Source organism: Pseudonaja textilis, chromosome 2, assembly GCF_049901715.1.
Source record: "Pseudonaja textilis isolate UNSWEBS1 chromosome 2, rPseTex1.2, whole genome shotgun sequence".
In the NCBI taxonomy this organism is placed as follows: domain Eukaryota; kingdom Metazoa; phylum Chordata; class Lepidosauria; order Squamata; family Elapidae; genus Pseudonaja; species Pseudonaja textilis.
Window position 1 is genome coordinate 144,044,517 of NC_141991.1, and position 16,362 is coordinate 144,060,878.

At 39.1% G+C, this 16,362-nt stretch overlaps 1 protein-coding gene across 7 annotated transcripts in view; it reads right to left on the minus strand.

Moving 5' to 3' along the window:
- Positions 1-5,465: 5,465 nt before the first annotated feature.
- The window catches only part of SLC38A5 (solute carrier family 38 member 5), a 38,777-nt gene continuing 27,880 nt past the window's right edge, over positions 5,466-16,362 (minus strand). For all 7 annotated transcript variants that reach the window (XM_087925641.1, XM_026711302.2, XM_087925642.1 and 4 more), the window contains 6 exons: positions 16,242-16,321; positions 14,577-14,677; positions 12,505-12,629; positions 11,394-11,538; positions 10,519-10,622; positions 5,466-10,084 (listed from right to left, as the gene is read on the minus strand). In XM_087925641.1, the coding sequence (XP_087781767.1) occupies positions 9,980-10,084; positions 10,519-10,622; positions 11,394-11,538; positions 12,505-12,629; positions 14,577-14,677; positions 16,242-16,321 (660 nt within the window). In that variant the 3' untranslated portion in view covers positions 5,466-9,979. The remainder of the gene's footprint in view (positions 10,085-10,518; positions 10,623-11,393; positions 11,539-12,504; positions 12,630-14,576; positions 14,678-16,241; positions 16,322-16,362) is intronic.

Here is a 16,362-nt window from a genome sequence, read left to right on the forward strand (position 1 = left end):
CTGATGTACAAAGAGAAGCCAGAGCAGATTAGGTGGGTGCAGGATTTGGAAAATGCCCATATCTCTAAGAAACAAAAGTATTTGGTCCACAAAAATGCCCGTACTATCCTTAAAAAGCACAGATTGCTCAGACACTAATTCTATAGTTTTTCAAAGTATTTATGTCCCATAAATATAAATGCTGTGATTTTTATTTAGGGGCAAACATACCTAATACTCCTTCCTATTTTCCTCATAACAACAATAATCCTGTGAGATAGGTTGGGCTGCATGAGACTGACTAGCCCAAAGTCACCCAGATAGCTTTCATGCCTAAGGCAAGACTAGAACTCAGTCTCCTAGTTTTTAGCTGGTGCCTTCACTACTAGACCAATGTGACTGAATAGTAATCTAAGCAAAAGAATTATGAAATCATATTCAGTTCCTCATACTTTGGGGGATAGGAAATGGGTGAGGTCATAAAACTGTCCAGAAAAGTATACACATATATTTTGTGAAATACATCCCTATGATTTCTCAATATTTATTTGAATTTAAGAGAAGATTGCTCTCAGGGGCAAAACTGCTGGATCTTTGCACTTCTCAATGTCTAATAATAATAGGGGAGATGTGGTTGAGGGAGAGAAAATGCATGGAAAAGAAGAGTGCATGCATGATTGACTAAATGGATATGGATTGCAAAGTATATGAAAGAAGAAACTTCATTTATTTATTAATCGTCTTTATTTATTAACCGGCACATCTTCATATAATGGAATACTAGCAGTTGAGAAATAAGAATGCTTCTCCATTCTCTGTAGAACCTTCAGAACCAAGACTTTAACCTTTAAGCTTCTTTCTCATTGTTTCTAGCCAAGTGGATATGCTTCGAAACCATTTTTTTAAACAATGCTTTTTGGAACTCATCTGCACATAAAGATGATGCTAGAATTTGGTGCTATGTATCATGCAATCTCATCACCATCATCAATCAACAATAAACACAGTGTCTCAAAGGTTCTTTTTCAAAAAAGAAAATTAAATGAACTATGATTTTCATTGAGGAAGAGGTTTCGCTTCTCATCCAAGAAGTTTATTCAATTCTGACTGGATGGTGGCGGAGGGAGGAATAGAAGGATTATATCAGGGGTGGGATTCTACCAGTTTGCACCTATTCGTTAGAACCGGTTGCTAACATTCTAAGCAGTTCGGAGAACCGATTGTTAGAAGAAATTACTGGCCTAATCCTGTAAGGAAGGCAGGAAGGAAACATTGTGGTGTTGCTTACAGAAACTGCCTCTCCATTAACCCTTATTACATTCTTGGCAGGAGTAGACTTCCTGTCTCTGGAACTTCTCTGGAGTTTTTTTCCCCTCTTTTGCTGGTACTTTGCTTGTGCGGAGTGACCATTCAAAGTTACAAGGGCACTGAAAAAAGTGACTTATGACCATTTTTCACACTTATGACTGTTGCAGCATCCCCACAGTCATGAAAGCCGGGCGAGGAGATGTGTGCCTCAATGTGAGTGATATTGAGTTGGCCACACCCAGCCAATAAAATGACCACCAAGCGATGTCCACCCAGTCACATGACCACCAAGCCACGGCCACCACCTAAGCCACGCCCACAGAACCGGTTGCTTAAAAAAATTGAACCCCACCCCTGGGTTATATATTCCTTTTTAGTCATCTTGTCATTAGCACTCTCTCTGAGAGCAGTTGAGGCCACGGGGGTTTACCTGTGTCCTCAGGGCCACCTGAATCAGAGTGCAAATTGTTGTGGGATCTTCTTGGAACTGTCAAAAGGGCTGTATTGTAAAAAGGAGATAGTTGGTATCGTATTCCTCCCCCTCCATTGAGAGAGGGCTGTTCAGTTGAATAGATACAAGACAAGAACCACCTGTTGCCGCCATTAAAATCTTACCTACATCCTCAAGGTGTACAGTCTTCTACACTATGATCAAATTTGAGGAAGAAGCAAATTAGCTTTTTCCTCACTGATTCAGCTCTCTATCTGGGTAGCTTGGTGGGGGCATGAAATAACTCAAGATAGTCATGCCACAACTATCTTTACTATTTTTGGTCAATTTCTGATTTCAAGATAAAATTAGCTCTTATAATGTTTAACTTTTGTTTATATTTTTTCCAACTGAATGTCACTTTTAAGAAAATAGTATGTCTTTTTTCATTTTATTTGAACATCTTATGTGATGTTTACATTTTGTACATTCTCAATATATTCCTTCTTTTTAATTCTTTTCTTACGGTAGGAATTTTCTTTTAAAAATATAAATTATAAATAACTTTACATTATATTACCAGTTCTACTGCCTGTGTACAGACTGAGGATTGCTCCCTTTTGACCATTCAACAAAATTTTACTGAAAAAAGAAATCATCTAGTGCCCAAATGAAATTTCCCTGCTTCTATGAAAGTGACAATTGGCTACTGTGCTGTCCCACTCACTCACATACACCGTAATGGTGGATTAGTGGGTTTATTAATATTTCCCAGCAGTTCCCTTCACCAAAATCCAAAACTATCCCAATTAAGACCAGCCAAAAGCAGACCAATGCTAGTCCACAGAGCAATGGCCAATGAGTCTACAAGGCACTTGAAGGTTTCCCAAACAGGATAAATCCACCAGGCAAAGTTAAATCCACAACCCAAGAGGGTTCATGAGGCAAGAAAAGTTCAGAGTTCACAAGGCACAATCCAAGGTCAAGGCAGTGTCATATCCAAAGCAAGGTAGGAATCACCACGACCAGGAAACATACAGCTTGGAAATGAATACATAGCAATTGTTGATGCACTCCCGGCCTCCTGCAGTGACATCATTCTTACCTCAAAATGTCCAGGGTTAATGAAGGGACAGGAATAAACACTTTTCTTAAAAAAAAAAAACTTTATTGAATTTTTATTACATTAAAAACATAAAAAAAATATCACTCAATAACAGGTGTTTGTGGTGCTTATCATATAACAATCATTTGTGCAATATTTACAGGTATTAATTTGTGCATAATTATATTCTTATTCTATCTATATTAGGAATAAACACTTTTCAATGATCCAGGCTTTCCTGACCACTCTTTACCGGATACTCAAGTAGTTAGCAGCCAGCATCAGTTTTCCCAATCTTTCTCATCGCGTCATATCTAAAGAAGTCAGAAATTCCCAACTTCTTTTTATTGGACGTACTCGTATTTTTGGTACTTTACCTGATGGAGTTTTATATCTGCTGCTAAAGCTAAAAAACTCTAAAGGTTTTTTAAGATATAGAAATAGGTTTTTAATTCTGTTTCCAGTGATGTGAGGCCTGCGGCAACTAATCGTTATCACAGAAGAGAGGCGTAAACTTTTTAAATAAATAACTGAAGAGGGACTGGATGAAGAATAGAATAACAGGAAGACTTCCAGACAGAACATGAGAACCAGTTGTAGAGCCCCCAAAATCTTATCGAAGTCTTCAGGGTGAGTGGTCTTTTACGGTATGATCAAATTGGGGGAAGACATAAACTGGCCCGGACTGGGTTCAGAGAGAAGCTGAGGAAGAAGGGAGAGAGCTGGTGGTAATCATTCAGGTGTCCTACAGAGTCAGACTTCAGGATGGGCACATTCGAGTGGAAACCTTGAATAATGGAAAAAGTACCGTAAATGCCTGAAGATCTACTACTCTCTCCCAGTTTCCAGACCACAGTCCTGGTTTTCCATACAGGATTCCTTCCTGGTATATTGAAATTCTAAATGCAAATAACACTGGATAAGTATATTATTAGGGCTGATCAGGAGATGAATGACTAATGGCCTTCCTTCTTTCTATGTGTGCCTCATAGACGAAGTAGAACAGTTGTGCATTCAGTTGACTGAGGGGCAGCCATTTCCACTTGGACTCAGCCAGCCTTTGTCCAAGGAATGTTTTCCAGCCATAATTACATAATGATAACAGGAAAAGGCCTTCTGTCAACAAGTCACCTGAAGATCTCTCCCCCAGATGGCACTGAAAAGAAAGTGTGTCAGTCCAGGATCCCCACCTTTACCAAAAGGCCCAGTGGGACAACAGGGCGCAATGGTCAATGTAGTTATGTCTTGGGTTCAGATTCAGCAATGTGCTCTAAAGCATCTAAAGGAAAAGGTAAAAGGAAAACCACCTTCACTGAAAACCTCCAGCCCAAAAATGCAAAACAAGCTTGGTCAGAGAATCATGGATGCAAGCCACCTCGTCTGCAAAAGGATCTTAGAATCTGGGATAAGGGAGGAGGGGAGTGAGGAAGAGAGGAATCAACTCTTTCCATGGGATGAGCCTGGGAATCATCGTAAGGGATACCACTCTCCTTAAGATTCTCACACTGAAGTTTCAACCGTGTTTTCTTGCAGACTCCGTGATTCTAAGTATGGTGTATCATCACCATCATCTAATGCAGTATTCCCCAACCTTTCTAGCACTAGGGATAGGTTTGGAAGAAAAATTGTCTTTCGCAGACCAGAGTGCGGGTGGGGGAATGGTTTTGCACATGATGTAGATGAAGCTTCTCTCACTCACCGGCCACTTGTGCAGCCCAGTTCCCATTTGTGTAGCCTTGGAAGTTGGAGACACCTGAGCAGCAAGAAAAAGAGGCAGGCGTGAAAAGAAGTGTATGCGGGGACATAATTGTCCACAGACCTAATAGAATTGATTCCAGACTTTCTCAGGAATTGGATGTTTTGTGTATTGTAGGGAGTATGAAGAAATCCTTCAGGAGAGCTGGGTGGAACCTGTCTGAGGGCTTCACAACATTAGGATTGAAATTTTAGTTTAAAAATTGTATGCCAATGTAGCAAATCTCCAAGATAATCAAGTAAGGACATTAGGTAAAGTAGGACAGAAATACGGTTACAAAGATAGAACTAAAATAATTCCTGGGAAAAGTATTTCATCTTGGACTTTTTTTTTTCTGTTCTCTAAAATAACAATTCCAGTGACACATAATACCGAGTGGTGTCACAGTTAATAAAAGGAGACTTTCCAGATTAAACTATTAATGGCACCAAAGATGGCTTTGTTGTTAATCACAACAAACCAAATGAGACCTGTGCTGAACTTGGCAGTGATGTGGAATATGTCAAGAACACAAAATCCAGAAGATACAACTGAATTTGAGTCTCTCCTTTTTAAAACATTTCTATAGTTATTGCTCATTTAGTGACTCATTTAACAATCATTCACAACTATGATGATGAAAAATCCTCACGTTTACGACACTTCCAAGTTTGTGAAGCAAAGGAAAGCTATAGTAAGATCACAAGCACAACTATGATTTCTCAAGCAACCATTTTGCTTAAGAACTGAATTGCTGAGTCCCATTAGGGTTGCTAAACAAGGATTACTTATAGCAGGTATCTCAATAGAAAGGATTATGTTTTCTCATAAATGAGCAAAACCATCATGTCCAAGTCGGGTAAGGAAGTTTATTTTAAATAATTAAAAAAAAAACTGAATACACAGTACAAGGTCAACAGTTCTTTATTGAATACCAAAATTATACAAATACTGTGTCCTTGCATCAAGTTCACATTTTGAATGTGTTCCCTCCTCCCTTAAATCTGGATCCCATTATTATTCCAAGCAGAAAGCCAGCCCCATTTAATGAAAATATAAAGAAGTAAAAAAGCTGAGGCCATCCAGATCCTAGTGGAGTAGAAGTGTTGCAGTGAGATACATATTCCATTTGGATAAGAAATGGTGTGGATTTACACAGGTCAGCGGAGAGCCAAACTCTCCCAGAAAGTATCAGGTTTCCAAACCAGGAGCTCAATTGTGAATGCTGCTATTCAGATATTCCACCTTGCATTCCCACTGCTTTGAATTACTGGGGTAGGAAGAAAAGGCTGCAGTTGCTAAGCCACCATTCCCCCACTAGCAAACGCCTACTAGAATTATCCAACCATTATTGTTCCCTAACAGGCCTTCCATCACTGTAGTTTGGTGTTGCTATAAGCATGCTTCAAGTCATTAGTGAGGACATGACCTCAGTTTCTCATCAGATGCTTACAAGCATGCATATAGTGCAAGCAGCTGGCTGCAAAAAAGTTTGAAATTCCAATAGCTCAATAGCTGCACTGAAGAGGGAGTGTCAGCAACTATTCTTTTCTCGTGAATTTCTCTTTTACATGCTATTAGGACCTGTTTTGCATCTGACCACCTTATAGTCAGCTTGTGAATTCAAAGTTAGTAAGCCAAGAAGAGCAAAAAGCCCAGGCATTTACCCATTAAATGGGAGCAGCATAACAATCAGTGGCATTGGTTTTGAGGAAGCATAGGTGGATCATGTTGTGTGAAGTTGTTCCTCCTCCAAATCTAATAAATTATGAGCAGCAATAGGACGATCAGGTTCAGCAAAGGACATCCCTCTTTATGCAAAACTTTGAGTGTTGCATTCTATGTTGTACAAGCCACTATCTACTTCAGAATTCTTCTACCTTCCTTTGCCCTGTGTTCAGAAACAGATTTTGACATTGTGCTTATTCTAAAGATGAAGTCTATTCCACAACTGGGAAGGACTAATGAAATACCAGTCCAAGTAATGAATCTGTTTAGCATTTCAAAGTTCAATGTATATTACCAGATATGTAGCAGAAAATAAATGTACCAAATATGGGGCTTACTTTGTAATACCCCATGAAAATTCAGTAGAATATTCTGGTCATTATCATAAGATTTGCATATATTAGAAAGTATGACCTAACAAAGTATGACAATTTCCTCCAGAATCTCACCTTCTCAATAGAAAGAAAATATTGAATCCCTAACAGTTTTTTTAAAAGTAGAGATAAATAAAAAGAAGCAGCAAATAAAAGCTTTAAAAAAATCTGAAGAATAAATGTAGATAATGCAGAACTGATTACATAAACTAGAGATAGGGTAGTCAGAGGAACCCTTCCATTCTCTTTCATTTTCAAAATCACACTGAGGTATTTATGGTATAATAGAGTCAAGATTAAGGGTCTTGTGCAGATGGCAGATCAAATTTGTTTTCTGCTTCAGAGGCTATGACCCAAGCCAAAGGTTCAGATTACAAGATAATTTCTATAAAAAGAGAAGCATTCCTGAGAGTTCTGACAATGGAACAAACTCTCTTAAATCTAACAGGCTTTCTTTCATTACATAGTTTTTATCAGATATGTCATGTAAGTGCATTTAAAAAGATAACCTTTAAGTGTGAGCAAGCAATTAGAAATCAGGCATTGCTACAAGGTATTAACACTTGATGAGATGTACACCTAAAATAAAGAATAATTTCTGATATTTCTGTATAAGGAAAAGCTAAATGAAAAGGGAACAAAACACAGAAAGATACCAAATAACTAGAGATGAAAAAAAAGATGAATAATGAAACAGAGATTGTCTTTGTCAGGCTGGGCTTACAACCTTCCTACCAAAAGATTTAGTTTCCACTCGTTCATTGTTAAGGGACATGCAAAATCGCAATGAAATCCATAATGCAGGGGACGTTTGTTTAATCTTTGGAATTACAGGACTAACGATTCACATGAAAGTATCAACTTTCAACTTGAAAGCTTTTTAAAACTTTCAAAAGTTTTGACTATGATACCTTTTAATGTGACTAATTCAATGACACAAAAAGATGAATTACACATTAGCGTCTCAAAATACAAAAATAAAGTGGCATATTCTGCTGGAATAGCAGTATTTTGTTTTGTTAAACTATCTTTACATGTAAGTGCTATTTTGGTGGGAAGGAGGGAGAGAGAGAATATTTTTAAAAATTCTGAAAAGTGCAATGTAAAAGATTCATGTCAGTTACTATGAAGATATGAGTAGAAATACAGACACATATTACTTGTTAAATTCCTTAATAGTTTCATTGCACATAACAAAACTACACCTGTTCAGGCAGATGAAAGATGATCCATGATTAGCAAAACTAACCCACCAATGTTCTCTCACTTCCACTTCAGTATCTCTAAACTGAAAAAAGCTGTAATTACAAGGGAAAAATACTGGAGATTTAAGACATCATGTTGGGGAAAAATAAATCTGGTGTGTCAGTTCCAAAGGGGAAAAATATCTAAGAATGCCTTGCTGGCTTGTATATCGCTTTAATTGGTCACTGAATTAATTTTGTCAGTTAACTCATTTTCACATATACAGTGAGCCCTAAACTAACTAGGTGGGTTTATGCAACATAGTAAAACCACAAAAAACTAGTCATGTACAGCATTTTATGCAAATTCAGCCATCAGATTTATAATTGGCCTGGTTAAGTATGTTGTGCAAATACAGGTAGTGCTCAGCTTACAACAGTTCACTTAGTGAACATTTGAAGTTAAAACAGCACTGAACAAAGAGCCTTATGACCATTTTTCACACTTAAGAAAGCTGCGGCTACCCCATGATCACATGATCTACATTTGGATACTTGACAACTGACTTACATTTATCATTGTTGCAGTGTGCCAGGGTCATGTGATCATCTTTTGCAATGTTCTGTACAAGCACTCAATGTGGAAACCAGATTCACTTAACCATTGTGCTAGTAATTTAACAACTGCAGTGATTCACTGAACAAATGTGGCAAGAAAGGTCATAAAATGGGGCAAAACTAACTTAGCAACATAAATTTGGGGCTCAGTTGTGGTTGTAAATTGAGGACTACCTGTACAGCCTCCTCTCTGTTAGTATATTTTTTTCCTAGTGTCATTTCAACAATTTTCAATCAAGGCTCTTATCATTTTGCTTTCTCAGCACCATTTGAAGTTAACCGAGCCAGTAAGAGCAGATTCACATTCAGATGCTTCAGAAATGGAATCCTAAACTCGGATGCAGCACTTAGAAATTTAATCCCTGGGGTCTAGGGAGATGCACCAATGGGAAACCACCAGATGGTGTTGTAGTGTATGTAGAATTAACTTTTCTGGATAGCCTCAGGGGGAAAAAAAAACGTAGCATCATTCAGAGACAGGAGACAGCAAACAACATTCTTCCACAATTTGAGGCTGTTGCATTCCCCTCCCACTAGCAAGCGGCCCTTAAGTCTCCTGCTGTACCGACATGAGCCATTCTGCTCTGCCTCCTTAGGTGGGAGATTTCCAGGATTCCAGGGTCCTTAGTTCTCCTTCCTCCCTTGATTCCCAGACCTCATCTATGTCAGAAAAACCTGGAATCATGGCATGGATCAAATAGGCATTAGGATGGCTATGTTATTGATATTCTTTGGTCTGGTAGCCAGGTTGAAATTAAATAAGAGCAAATAAATTAGATTGTCCGTTGCTTTGATCGCACCATCCAGGCATGGCATTTCCTTCGCTGTCAGTTGGTTTCATTGCTGCGGTCTTAAGTGACATCAGGCAGGAGACTGAATGGCATCAGACACTATGCCTCCATAGCAACCATCCCCCACCCTCTTTCATTTTGGATAACAAGGATAAGGAGTCACAACTGTTGAGACATCAAGGCACCATTTGGTACAGTGACAAATTAGGACAAACCAGCCTGAAATTCCTTCCATTAACAGTGGAGGTGAAGGAGGAAGAGGAGAATGGTGGTGGTGGGGGGAGCCAAAGTAAGCCTTGTTGAGAAGCAACACGATAATCCTGGGCAAAGAAGACCCAAACCAAACCCCACGTGGTTTTGCTAAGACATGCAATTGTTGGGGATGGCACAATGTCGCCAGGGAGAACCAAAAAAGTGAAGGCCAGAAAAATAATGCTGCTACCATAGGAGCCAGCAAATGAAGGGAGCTTATTCAGAGGCTCTGATTTAGAGGCCTAGATCTTAGAAGGACTGTAGCGAAGGCCCGGAGATGTTCTAAATTATTCTGCATTGTCATAGCACCAAGGGGGTGGGGGCTTCCAACACTTCTCCAAAGTGATGGACAGGTAATTATGGTGTCTCCAGGATGCGTGAGGATAAAACAGCAAAAGGCATCGCTGTTTCTCTGGCACTGAATGGTCTCCCTAGTTAGAACCACCTGGTCTCTTGGGGTCAGGAGTGGGCTTCGCTAGTGATTCACTCCAGAGCTCTTCCCTGTGGTTACCCAGTCAACGATGATAAAAGTGAGGCTCATCACCATGAAAATGAAACCAAGGGCAGCAAAACAGGCAGCCTGTGAAGGGAGAAAGAGATTCATGAACCACAATTCCTCATAACAATCTTCTCTTTTTTTTCACAGAATTTTCAGGAGGGAACAAGAGGACCGCCCCCCAGCCCTCAGCAACCCAAACAAAATCTCTAAGAAAACATGCCTTAACCTATCTGTCCAGCAATTTCCCAATCACCTTGGGTTCAACAGCCTTAGCTTCCAAAACGCTTCTCCACAAACATTGTTTCACAGTAATTCTGGGTGCAAAAATACCACCTCATCTTGTTGCAGTGATTATAAAGATTGAGAAAAATCAAAGGAGCCTGGACAGAAAGCCACATTCCCTAATAAGCTCCAACCCTTTTGCACTGAGCCTTTAAGGAAGCCTTTGCCCAATTCTCTAGAAGAACTCCCATGTTGCACAGCCCCCTGCCCAACTGCTTGCCAATAGCCAATACCTGGATTTTGGGTCTTGATCGTAGTGGTTCTTTTTCATTGGGGATAATTCGGATGTAGAAAATGCTAGGAAGGATGAAGATGAGACTGGGGGCTGATGTGGCTCCTGAGGAAAAATGTACCCAGATGTTATGAATAACCACCCAGCATTTACACCGCGACAGCTTCCCTCCCAGCCCTAATACCAGATTGGCTCAGATACACCCAATACATATCTTTCCCTAGTTTTATGGGATTTGGCAAATTTTCCCCTTTCCCTCCTTCTCCAGGAGAATTTGGGATTATTGTTTTGGGAGACTGCAGGTAGCTCCTTGGGGCAAGGAAGACAACCAAGAAACAATGGTCCACAATGGAGAGGAGAAAGCAAAGATCATTCTTCTTCACTACCCAATTCACCCTTGGAACTTTCATAAAATAAAAATAGAAATCATAAATTAAAATGGAATCGAACTGTAAATCAAATAAATTGAATCAGAAATGGAAAGATCTGATGCACGGATCTATTTCTTGGCTGGAAATAAAATAAAGGCCTAGTTAGAACTACAAAAGGCTCAATCATTGTTTTATATGTACACAGTTTAAAGGCATGTTGTCTTTTCTGTCAGTTTGAACCAAAAGTTCAGAGTTTCCTCCCTGCTGATCTCTTATAAAAGCGAGATAGTTTGTTGGTAGCAGTTCTGCGCCACCTTGTGGTCTGAATGAATTCTTATTTTACTTCTCTATCTATTGATAGATACTTTTTCCTATTGAACTGATTGCAGTTACTGGGTCCCTAGAACAACAGAAGAACAGATTTGGAAGGGACCTTGGAGATCATCTAGTCCAACCGCCCACCAAATTTAAATCTCACCTAGGTAGAAAAGTGTCCCATACTTACCAATGACTCCAAAAATATCCTTGATGTTTGGCACAAAAATGACAAGGAGGTTGACAATGAAAAGCAGGCAGAAGGCAATGACGACGTGACGGATCCAACTGAAATCTTTCTTGGGGAATAGCAACTGCTGGATGGCTCTGCGGATCTAGGAATACAGGGTGGCTTTAGCAAAGAGGTTTATGTAGAGAGATACCTGCTTTACGTAAGGGCATATAAATAATTGTCTAGTTAGAGATTGAAGCATACTATTCAGTTCACACAACATCCTTTATTCGTGATTAATTGAATCATAGTTTACTCAATTACAGGTAATCCTCATTTAGTGACTACAGTTGGGATTGGAAAATCAGTCATTAAACGAAGTGGTTTCTAATTGAAACTGACTATGCTTAGGATCTTACTTCAGCAAAGTTATTTTTTCATTCGGTGGTAATTACAAACAGTTGTTGTACGAGGGAGTCACTAAGCAAGGACTATCAATATTAATTTTCTGTGCTTGACTACAAATCAGATAACTTGAGTTCACAGGCTAGGCTAAAATGTGGTTTCTTAGTTGGTGGTGCAGTTTGTTATCTGAAAACATTCCTGCTTAACCGCTTTTCTAAACTTATGGCACTTCAGAGGAAGCATAGTTAAGTTGGTGAAGTTTCATTACTTCTTCTCCATTCACATTTCTTATTGCAGATAACAAATTAGCCTATTTTGCAATCATTATGGAAATATTTTACATGAAGTTGCTTGTATCATTCTAAGAAACTGCAATGGTTGTTTGCTTTTTACTATTCGTCTTTCTGCCTTTTGGCGACTTATGTCTCAGAGTAAGAGGAAAGGCCGTTAATTACAATAAGAGTACAATGCAGAAATAGGATGAAAATGGAGCAGGAGAAAACATGGCAAGAATATTTATAGTATTGTGCCCCACAAATTTAGGCATAATACACCTTAATATAAAGGTACATGCCAAGTTCTTTCCATGGACCCATTCCCATTATGAGTGGCTTAAATTTGCCAACTCCAAACTTGACCCAGAAAAGAGAGCAATCACACAGGCCTAGGATTAAGGAGGGGTGATGGTAAATTATTAAGCTACAATGGGAGAGAAAGATCTTACCGGGAACAGAACCACTGGCACAGTGAGGGTCACCGCTAGGAGTACAGCCAATCGCACACAAAGGATAAGCTTGTCTAGAGGGTCAACTCTGATGTAGGTATGCAACATCTCTGCTTCAACATTTCCTGGCAAAAAAACAGAAGGAAGGCACTTAGATATCAGAAAGGTGGAGGCTGTAGAACAGAAGTGGAAACCTTGTGGCCTCAAAGCTACAAATGTTCCCTTAATTTCTTTTGGAGGGGTGTCTACGGAATCCCCTTTGGATCAGGCTACTGAAAGTTCCTTCTCCCATTCTTTTGAGGTGAGGAACAGAACAAAATTTTCATGTCAACTCTGAAGTATGTAGTCACAGCACAACAAATAAGCAGAGAAAGAAATTCTCCAAATTCAGTCTTGCTGACATATGAAATGCAACCCCGTTCTCTTTGTGGCCATCTGCCCCAGCCTCCATATTACTTATGACCATTAAAAGGCAGCTCTCTTTTTTAAGATTTTGAAAAAAAGAAAAGGGAACAAAACTCCCAGTCTTTAACTGTCTTGTAATTTTTATATATAACCCTGGTATTTAAGAGAATATTTTCAGACACTAGACCTTCCAGATGAGGCTCTGGAATTATGGAATCTTTACAAGAATTGCAAACACAACTTCCACCATAGCTCTTGCACTGTAGCTCTTCTCTGATCTTTTATTTCTTCACTAAGATCATGTAGTTGTTACCCTTTGCAAATCAATGCAAGCTTGGCCTGTTTCAGGGATTTCACTGTATTAAAGAGATATTGATAAAATGTATAAATGGTTTAGAATTTCAATTGCCTTAATATATGGTAGCTGTATATGGACTTCCCCCTACTTGTTCTTCATTTATGCTTAAAAACATGTTTAAAATCCAAATGTCCTGTTTTAAATTGATGTTCTTTGTTGTATTAATTCCCCAGAGACGAAGTGTTTTAAATGTAAATTTTCTTGGTACAAGCTTTAAAAAACACAACTACTGCTCTTGTTACACAAGGTTCAGAAGTGTGTATTTTTAGTTGGAGAACACTTCACTGAATGCTCAAGAACATCTCACTGCAAAGTCTGTGAGATGTGGATGCGAATGATTTGCAGTATCTTTCTTGTCTTCCTTTAAAAGGACTATATATTTTTCATTGGTAAAATAACAAATGGTTCAAATAGAAACATCCTCTGTGTGTCCTCCAGCCTGTGTGCTGCCTTTAGTCCAAAGATGGAACTGCATGGGAAACAATCAGAACAAGAAATGTCTTAGAAACAGGCTAGAAGCAGGTCATGTTGCCACTGGATCTGACAGCTATGATGTATACACATTCTTAAGAGGGTATTTTTATCCTATTGCTTGCATGTGTTTTTTTCAAAAACCCATGGCATATACACTCCTCTTATTTTAGCTTTTGCACAGAAAAAGAAGATGCCAATTGAGGTGGCCATAACATACAAAACTATTTTGCTTATCCAATATAAAAAGAAGCATTCACATCTCTACAGGGGTGTGACTTCTGAAAATAGACTTCTGAAATGTTCCTCTTCTTTCCAAGTATGTTCCTATTGGGGAAGAGTAGTCCATTAAGGATAGCTGTTCTAAAATACCCGGCTCAACCAATCCAAATGGGAATTCATTTCTTCTCTCAAATGTGATGAGAATGAGCACTGTGAAGCCAGCTGAGAAATATCTCCCATCCCTGGAGAAGGGAGAAGATCCATTTACAATATTTTTGCTTCTTAAAGAAAGGTGAAGCACAAAGGTAGCAGATATTTTTTCCTTCCATGATTTCCATGGAAATTTTAAGAAATCCCCTGTTTTATTATAGGTTTTAATCAGAAGAGATATTAATTATATATTATTGATTTATGCTTATGCTTTGCCTCTATTATTTCTAGACTGTCTTCTGAATATATAAAAGGAAGGACTACAATCAAAAACATGTAACGATTAAGCATCATACCTCTTGTAGCCATGGAGGTCAACCAAAGAGGGAAATTCTTCCTTTCCTGTGTATAAAAGAGAATTAAGTGGCACCCCCAATAGTACTTCCTGAGAGGAACTGTCCCTTACCATAAAAGGTGAGGTAACCAAAGATAGCTGTCAGCAGATACATGGAAAACATGGCCAGGATGGAGACATTGGCTACATTCTGCATTCGACGCTTTGAAGGCCTAAGCAAGACACAAATTTCAGACCTCATTAAAACTTAATTAGGACTCCAATTCCTTAACAGAATGGGATAAGTGAGTTGGTAGACCAAATCAGAAGTTTGGGCTTTTAATCTTTGCTGCTGAAACCTACCAAGTCCTCAAGTGTCTTCCCATGAGGGCCTCCTTCCAAAGAGAGGCCTTGCAGGAACCTAAAAGGCCACGCTACATGTTTCTACTCCATTCCAAAACCTGCATTCTACCTGGTACTATACTGAAATTCAGAAATCTAGATTATTGTTCCAGAATCAAAGATGGTTTACCAGACTGCAAACCATAGGCTTTATTTTCTGCAGGGAACAATGCCTCTTCAGCTTCTTCTAAGCAAGTCCTTCATCTTCTCCCCAACTGTGATGTTTGGCCATCCAAACTGCCTGCTAGAATTGCCCTTCACATCAGTGTTTCAGTGAACACACAACACACAATCTACAAGTCAATTAACAATCCTTCTGCTTGTTCTTGGAATTCAGCCAGGGAGGAAAGGAAGGTCCTAACGACAGCGTTCAATAGCTGTATCTCATCTAGACTTTGCCATGCTTTCTTTTCTGATAGCATTTAAGACTTCACTGTTTGGAAATCCTCCAATAGTTATTGCAGGTTATGTACATTTACCCTGAAAGAGCAGGGGGGAATGGCCTCCATTTTATTACCCTTTCTTTTGCCAGTGCATACTTTGCTGGCCTGTTTCTGATCTGCATTTCACAACCTTGAGCTTGGTCCATCTGGCCATAACTCTGCATTTTTCAGGTCCTGCTGCATCTCTCAGCAACAAACTACATGTGAGGAATGAAGCTGCAGCTTACCTGACAAAGACCACAGTAGTTTTAATTTTATTTTATTTTTTAGTGTAAGAGACTAATTTTGGTAAATGTTATACAAAAACCCCACATTCTGAACAGTTTTGTTTCATTTCGTCAAATGCTAGTGTCCGAGCACAATCAGTCAGGGATCAGGGCTATCTTTCTCAGAGATTCATGACTCTCCCCACAAAGTCATGACTACCCATAAAATGACTGAAACAGAGGTGTGGGACTTTCTGTGATGATGTCAAACTCTGGGTGCGAAAGCATTAGCCCTTAATAACCTCCCAAGCATAAAAAGATGGATTTTGCTCTCCTATGTTTCTTCCATTCTATCTTCCTGTTCTCCCACCATAATTGAAAGGGTCCCAAAGAAAAGTATTTCATTTGAGCTTTTTTCCACATCTGTATTATCCCCACATCTGCTGTATGAATAATTCCCATAATCCCTAACAGAACTGATTAGGGATAACAGACCGTAGATCACAAACCTGGAAGGTATAACACTGGAAAACTAGGAATAGTGTTGAATGCTGCTAACCATGTCTGTTTCTTCTGCATACAGCACTGCCCTTCCCAGTTTTCATTGGGAACAAGACTAAGTGAATCTATTTTTAGCACTTTTTTCTCCACAAAGTTAAATTATTTTGCATGTTGTCCTTCTACTATTCCATATATTCTTTTAGAAAATTCAGAACCTTTCCATTGATGCTGTCAACTTTTCTCACCTGCGCAGCTCGGTGTAAATAGGAAGCACTTCTGGATGGCAAACAAAGGCAAATGCCAAGATGGGGATTGCGTATGCAGTCTAGAAAGAAAAGGAAAAACAGTTCAGTTTTTGTTCTAAGC